Source organism: Limulus polyphemus, unplaced genomic scaffold (genome assembly GCF_000517525.1).
Source record: "Limulus polyphemus unplaced genomic scaffold, Limulus_polyphemus-2.1.2 Scaffold884, whole genome shotgun sequence".
In the NCBI taxonomy this organism is placed as follows: domain Eukaryota; kingdom Metazoa; phylum Arthropoda; class Merostomata; order Xiphosura; family Limulidae; genus Limulus; species Limulus polyphemus.
Window position 1 is genome coordinate 239,867 of NW_013666494.1, and position 8,067 is coordinate 247,933.

At 33.9% G+C, this 8,067-nt stretch overlaps 1 protein-coding gene across 9 annotated transcripts in view; it reads left to right on the forward strand.

Annotated features, from left to right (window-relative positions):
• The first annotated feature begins 1,462 nt into the window (after positions 1-1,462).
• The window catches only part of LOC106461032 (serine/threonine-protein kinase Nek10-like), a 98,483-nt gene continuing 91,878 nt past the window's right edge, over positions 1,463-8,067 (forward strand). For 8 of the 9 annotated variants that reach the window (XM_022387846.1, XM_022387850.1, XM_022387847.1 and 5 more), the window contains exons 1-2: positions 1,463-1,903; positions 4,719-4,845. In XM_022387846.1, the coding sequence (XP_022243554.1) occupies positions 1,857-1,903; positions 4,719-4,845 (174 nt within the window). In that variant the 5' untranslated portion in view covers positions 1,463-1,856. The remainder of the gene's footprint in view (positions 1,904-4,718; positions 4,846-8,067) is intronic. The other variant, XM_022387853.1, reaches the window with a different exon arrangement.

An 8,067-nucleotide genomic window follows, 5' to 3' on the forward strand; every position in this document is an offset into this window, starting at 1 on the left:
CTCCAACAACTGCTGTAATTTCTCTTCTTGTTTCTTTTGCTGTACTTGTAGTGCTGCCATCAAATCTGCTAAGCTGTAGTTTGATTTGCCGCTTCTCGTTTCCATCTTTTTTTTTGTCCCACTCTGTGACACCAATTTGTTAATTTCCAGTATAATTTCTTTCCGATGAAACTTTAGCGACACAAGTCCTTTCTTAAATAAAACTAGTTTATTCTTTCTCAATTCAACTTTGCAATACACTTAATTTCCACAGCCAATTTAACTTAACTAATTTTATAAAAACACGTTATAATTCACTGGGAACGATTCACGCACTTACTTACTACCGCGCTTGTCTCTGTCGTCTGCAATTCTATTCCGATTAATTTGTCTCACGTTATCTGGCGCACTTATATACAGGAATAGAGGGCGCCTAGCACATACTTGATTATTCGTGATGTTCCCCGATCCTTCTAGAATATCATGACGTGTTACCAGCGTCACGTAACTACCGCTGTCGTAACAATATTATTTTAGATTCAAATTTAAAATTTCTGAACGAGTATCACTCATTTATATTATTAATACCAATGAGTGATACTCAACAAATGATTTCCATTTTTTCCCGTTATCTGCCAAATTATAGTTATACATTCTTTAAAAGTACAAGTAAATGAAAGATTAAAATACCGCCTTGTAACGTGTAGTCGAAACTGAAACTGAAAGCGTGTATATGATGTTTGCGACCACTTACACTATATTAACACATTGCGAAACTTTGATTTTTCTCACAATTATTTACCTGTAGTAGTTCATTGTGCATAACTTACCAGTAACACTTCGAGTTTCATCATTTCATTTCCGTATACTACAGTATAGGCCTATACCTTATATTATAATTAGATAATGTTTTTCCGTTGGGTTTAATTCTTAAAACTTAAGGCTAAGCTACTTTTGTCTTGGCGAACAAATTTTCTTATGTAGCATATTGTGGTGCTATAATTAGATTAGTATTTTTTATCTTTAATAACTTCATATTGTAACTTTAAAAAAACAATTTACGTTGCAAGAGTATCATAAGCTATGCAATATAGACCTTTTTTATTTTCACGCTTTGTTTAACATAACCGTTACAACTTACAATACTGACCCTAATGATACTGAATTGACAGCTGATGAAATCTGGTTTGAATTTCAATTTCATTGAGTCTTGAAAAGTTAACGTTTAAATTAAAAGCACTAGATCAAATTATCTAAAATTCCTTACAACTTTTTTTATTTCAAAATAAAATAGCCAATGTGGTTTGTTTCTTACCTGTTGAATGCTGCTCTCTCCCAACATCACTTAGCCACCGTTATGTCGTTTAAAGTTTGCCGCTGCAAAACATTTAATCTCGAACACGACAACACAATGCAAGAAAATAGTTTCAGTTATAGAGGGCACTACAATACGGTAATAGCACTGTCGGGTATTAGAGTTACAGTGTTTAATTTTTATATTGGTTAGTTGAAAGATGTAAAGCTTTAAATTTAAGAAATGCTGCTCAAAAAGATAATTTTATTGAACTGATTTGGTTAGCTGACAGTAATAATGTAGTAACAATGAAGAGCAAATTGTAGCAAGATTATTAACTTATAAGAATAACCAGTAATATGAGTAAAGTAAATGACAATGTTCTGCTTTATTACAGTTTTATCAGTAACGAGTGTTAAGTTTATACAACCTTATCATACAAGTTTGGTGTATTGTTTACACTATTGATGAACACAGAACAGTCTTTGGGTGAAACCAAGCCACTAACATTAGTTTGTTACCAAATAAAATTTTGACCAGACGAATAGCGTTTGATTTCAAAACTACTGGAGTATTGGCGAATATGAATTCTAAGCATAACATGTTAATACCTGTCCTGAGAAAGTTTGTGTAAGTTTCTACTTCAAGTACTTGTTAATCATTAATTTAATATTAGTATTACTACAAAATATTAGGTAATAATATTTTCAATAATTTCCTTTTAGTTTTGGGAACTTAAGGATAGGTAAGGTTTAACTTGGACCATTCAACTCACTGAAAACGAAATCACATTCCACCTGCTAACAATAACACAACCAATTTAAACATTGCGTCTTTATAATACCTATCTTACAATGTAAGATAACAGTAACAAAACTTTACATGTAGTTTAAATAAGCCTGCAGACATCCTTGGGAATTAAACATTTCTACAAGGTATAATGTTTCTAGATAAGTAATTCTGCTGAAAGTAAAGATTGGATCTGGATCTCCAAAGCTTATTATCATGAAGGTAGATATTCACAATCCAATTTCAACTTTATCTTTTAATCTTCCACTCAACAAGTCCTCCATAGCTAATTTATTGAAACCCTAACAGTTTTAAATACCTGCATCAAACCATTTTATTTTATGTTTCAGAGAAAAAAATAATCAGTCTTTTGTAACTACTTCATAGCCCAGTTTTTTGAAAATTGGGTCCATTTGTGTAGCTTGTCTGAGCATTTTTTACATGTGTTTTTATTTTAGGGTAATAACTTAAATAAGGAGACCAGGAATTATCATGATACTTTAAGTTAATATTTTTTGCATAAGTTTACTTTTTATGCAATGTACTAATAATGTTTTGTTTTAGATTCAAAGTTTCTTGAATGAGATGGCAGAATAGTTTTTTCTTTCTTTACTACAATCATGTGGGCACTAATAATTGCACCTAAATCCTCTGTTTTATCCACAAAACTTAGAAACCTCTAATGAATGGAGCAAATTATGTTTAAAATTTCCAGTTCATGTTCGTTGCTTTAGGACCTACATTTCGTAATATTAAAATTCCTTTTGTACATATTTGTCCACTCCAAGTGAGTTCATGGATCATTTAAATATAGTTTATAGTGCTTAAAGTGATAAATTATATATATATATATAATCTATTACTGATTATTTACTATTACAAACTCTTTCTTCAGAAAAGTCTTTCCAACCTGCTCTAATGTTTAGTATTTTATAATCTATGTCAAGCTCATCAGGGTTGAGTTCAGACAATGAAGTTTTATCAACAACCAGGTAACTGGACTCTATTTAATTTTATGGTGATTAAACAATTTACACCTAACTGAGCCATCAGGAAAACGATTGTTAGCTTATTGAGTTAATATTTCAAAAGTAATGAATACTAATACTTATGGATTAGTGCTTAGTATTATTAAACAAGCTCAGTTTATTTAACACACTTTGTTCTCAGTAAAAGATAATATGACAATTTTCCTATTTATATCCAGTTGATGGTAATATTAATATAAAAACAATCACTCAGTAGCCGATGGAAATGTAGAACAGTATGCACTGGGCATTAGATTAAGTGTTTGTTTGCATGGTGGATTTGGCATTTTTTGTTTGAACTTGTAATTTTTTTATATGTATTTATGGTAGAATAATATGAGAACATTGGTTATCTTTAATGTGCAAAAATAACAAATTTGTTTATATTCTTTGTACTCTAGTTATCGGTGTACTTTTTATTTTTCAATAACCAATCCTTGTCATCATTATTAACTCATAGTGGAAAATGTTTGTGGCCATAGCTTCCAAATGCATTGGGGATATTTGATATATGTCAAACTAGCCAGCAACTATAGAGAATCTGTTAAGGATTAAGAGTTAAATGCTTGAATCCAAGACATCTCAATTCCTACTACAGTTGAGCTATGGCCACAGACATTTTCTGTTATGTGTTGATGATAACAACAAGGACTATTAACAGAAAAATAATTGTTTACTTTTTGGTCTTATTGTGAACGTTTTTGGTTTGTGTTAATTTCATTATTGTTTTATAGTGCTGATTTGATCACCTATTTACAATTAACGTACCTGATAGTATTAGAAATATGTATATATATATCAAAATTTATTGTTTATTGATACTGTTCCTATTATATAATGTATTTTAACAAACATTTCAGATATGCATATTAGATACTGTGGAATTCAATAACTGATCAATGTGTTACAAATTTTGGGGTTATTTTCAATCTCTAACTTCAACCAGCAGATTCTTGGACATGCAGAGATTTTTAGCAGACACAGGAATGGTGAAGTAATGCTGTCATGTGAATGTACATTGAAACTTCCAGGAACTGCACATGACCTCAAACATTTATCTCTATATGTACATATATATATGATTCTAAACTCCTAAGTCATATTTTTCTTAATTTCCACATATACAAAAAATTATTTTAAAATAGGTTTATTTTATTTTTTTGTTGTTACTTGCAGAATGGTTTGCTATTCTTTGGGCATAAGCTTTATTCTCACTTTTTCACATTTTGAAGGCTTATAAGTGGTTTCAATACATTGACTGATATTTTATCATCCACTTGTATCTTATGTTTTTAATATAAGAGTTCAGGTATTATATTTTATGTATTTTATATTATCATACTCAAATATTCCTGTACTGACTTAATAATATATAGTATTCTTGGTAAAACTCTAACAATACATTTTTATACGTATATATACAGTGTATGGTATGTAGAGAACCAAATATTTAGAGTAAATTTAGCCTTTTGAATTTGATACTTTTTAAGTCAGTAGTGTTAATATGAGAAAAGGTTGTCTCATTACTTGATTAAACTGAATAGTTACTTGCATGTATAAAGTTATGATTGTTTTAATTTTTTTTCTTTGACTTTGTAAATGTGAATTATCTTGAATTTTGTTTTCAGTGACAATTTTTTGGAAGAGTCTCTTGAAACAAGGGTTTCTGTCATCCTGTCCTTGTCCAATTTCCTCAAAGAAACAAAGTTTCAAAAAATATTTGTTGAGAGTGAAGGAGTTTTTAAACTAACAGAGGTTAGTTAGCTTATATTGTTATCTCATGATTTTAAAAAAGTAATTCAAAAATTTGCTACAAGCAAGGTGACAAAATATCCTTTGACCCACCACAACCATGCTTTTGAAGTGCTAGATACCTTACTGTAATCTTGCCTTTTTATTCCTAAAACACTAACCTAGTGTAATGTGTTCAGGGTGGAAGAAATATGCCCTGACTAGGGTTTGAATCTGGTATCCTTGGCTAATACTAGTATTTAAATGTCCAAAACACAACACAGCCTATCATAGTCAAGCTGCAAATATACAACACAGTATCTTGAAAAAGACATCACAGTCACAAACAAAACATTAGGTCAATCACCGAGCCAAGCATTACACAGATGGTTTGATGTACCATCCACTTAGACCATGGATGAGACGACACTCCAGCTGGGTGCTAGTATATAATGTGTTAGGATGTTAAGTCTGTTTTAACATCACTGAGGCTTGAACCCATAATCTTTGGTTCACACTAGTGTTCTGAGGCTAGAACTCTACTAATTGAACTGATAGAACTCAAGACCTAAACAAATAATCCACGTCCTGAACATTACACTACATAGAGCTAATGGCTGAAATGCACTGTTTTCTGTTCATAAAGCAAGTAGCATATTAGCTGAGACAGTGATCTGTCCAAAGAGGAATGAAGACCTGGTATTATTCTCTAATTGTGGGCAGTCAGCTAAATATATATATATGTATGTATGTTTAGGTTCTTACAAGCATTGGGCATAGATTCATCTAAGACTGGACCCTGTTTTTTTCTGTTTCTTTGTTTTTGTGGCAGTTTTATTAATTTTTGCTGTTTTCATTTTTTAAAAGTGATAGATCTTGTGTTCAATTCAGAATAAAAATTGTTAACAGCATTTCTTACCCCAAGGCTTTTCCATGCCTCCTTCAAAGTCTTTCTCACACCATTTGAAGAATCTTTTCCCTCTATGGATAAAAAAAAAGTTGACAAGTCCATGTCTACTCCTATCTATGTCCCCACCATTGCTTCCAGTGACTGCCCGGGTCCATCTCCTTCGGCCACGAGATGCAAAATGATTTTTTGTTCTTGCCCTCAGTCATTGGAATTTACTTCTACTGAGAGAGATCTGCCCACTAACCCAGGGTAGGATCCATGGAAGTCAACAAACCTCCTTCTGGTAAAGAAAAACGGCATGGTCATAAACAGAAGGGTACTCTGCCCAGTTCTCCTCCACTTAAATAAAAATGGCTATTTTGATACATTGGAACTATCGAAAATTTTGTTCTAATTTGGATGAAATTGAGGCCTTGATCAGTTCCTATCATCCCATGTGTCTCTCCTTAGAAGAAACATTCCTGAAACCTGCTGATACTGTCACCTTTTGGCAGTTTTCCTATTACCGGAATGACAGGTTGTGTGATGGATGAGTTCATGGAGGGGTGGCACTCCTGGTTGACCAGCACGTACTCACCTCGTCTGTACCACTCTATAAACCCTTGGAGGGAGGCCGTAGCTGTCCATATCTCCTTGGGTCATACCATTACTGTTTGTTCTCTCTACCTGTCTCCTGGAGAGTCTTACGATCAATCAGAGCTTGATGCTCTTATCGAACAGTTGCTATCTCCCTTTTTCATCTTGAGAGACTTTAATGGACACAATCCCTTTTGGGGTGTTGCTGATATTGGGAGGGGTTGTTCCATGGAGCATATGCTCTCAGAACACAACCTGTCTCTCTTCAATACTGGTTCTTTTACATATTTTGATGCACCTAGTCCGCCTTTTAATGCTATTGCTTTGTCTGTCTGTTCCCCTTCTTTTTTCTCTTTTTTCTTTGAGGGGTTGACAGTGACTCACAAAGCAGTGATCATTTTCCTATAGTTTAGAGGGAGATTGGGTGTGGCCGATGCCACCTGACCCAATTGCCATGGTGGAAGTTGGACCAGGCTGACTGGCTCTCTTTCACCTCTCTCTTGGAACTCGATCCTGCTGTCGTTAGTCTTACATCTATTAACAACTGCATGGAGGCAGTAACTGATTGCATCATTCAAGCAGTTGTTCATTCTGTACCCAAAATATCGACACGTTTCCCATGGTAACCTCATCCATGGTGGTCTCCAGCCTGCCAGCAGGCACGGAAGGCTCAGAAATGGCCTGGCATACCTTTTGCAGGTATCCCACTCTTTCCTACTGTTGCTCTCTGGCCATCTTGTCTCCATAAAGATCGGAAGGAGGAAGTTGCTTTGGCTAGGCTATGCATCAGTCACAGTTTTTAACTTGTCCTTTTCTTTTATCTAGTACTGATCCATCAGTGTGTAGCCTTTGTGACACTCAAGTCGCAATATCCCATATTTTACTGTTGTGCTGACATTACGACCATGAGCGGCGCTACCATTTTCAACATGTACTTTCTACGAGTTTACTCCTGATGTTGGATGATGTCAATGCTGATGGTGACACTGTCTAACTTGATCATGTTTTTAGCTTTTTATGAGCCATTGGCCTTTTTAATTCTATTTGAGTCTTTTATCTGAATTTTGGACATTTAGTTTTTAACTCGATTTATTATTACATTTTATAGAATCTTACTTTTAAGATTTTTACCAGTTGCTATCTTCCTTTTTCATCTTGACAGACTTCAATGAACACAATCCCTTTTGGGGTGTTGCTGATATTGGGAGGGGTTGTTTCATGGAGCATATGCTCTCGGAACACAACCTGTCTCTCTTCAATACTGATTCTTTTACATATACACCTGGAAAAAAGTTAAGCACCCCCGTGTTTTTTTCAAGTGATTCAGATTCGACGTTCTTGTGACTGATTATAAATTACCATTCAATCTAAACGTGTTTATCAAATGAAATTATGCATTATTGGGCACAAGAAAACAAGATTATCACCGTAAAATAACAATTTTGAATTTACATATAATGACATCAAAATATGGACAGTTTTCACGGTTAAAATTATCCTTAATAAGTATTGTCAGTGAAAGCTCAAAAACGTTATTGAATTGTCAAATCACATTACAAAATGTCAATCATGACCCACACATTGATAATTAGTCATCGAAAAGTCAATATCGGGTATATCCACCGTTTGCCTGGATGACTGCTGCGCCGCATACTGCCAGTTAGACGTCTGATTTGTTGAAGCGTTATCTGTCGCCTTTCTCGGTGTAAGTGAGCTTCTAACTGTTGCAATGTCGGTGGGGGAGGCACCAAAGCCTGTAT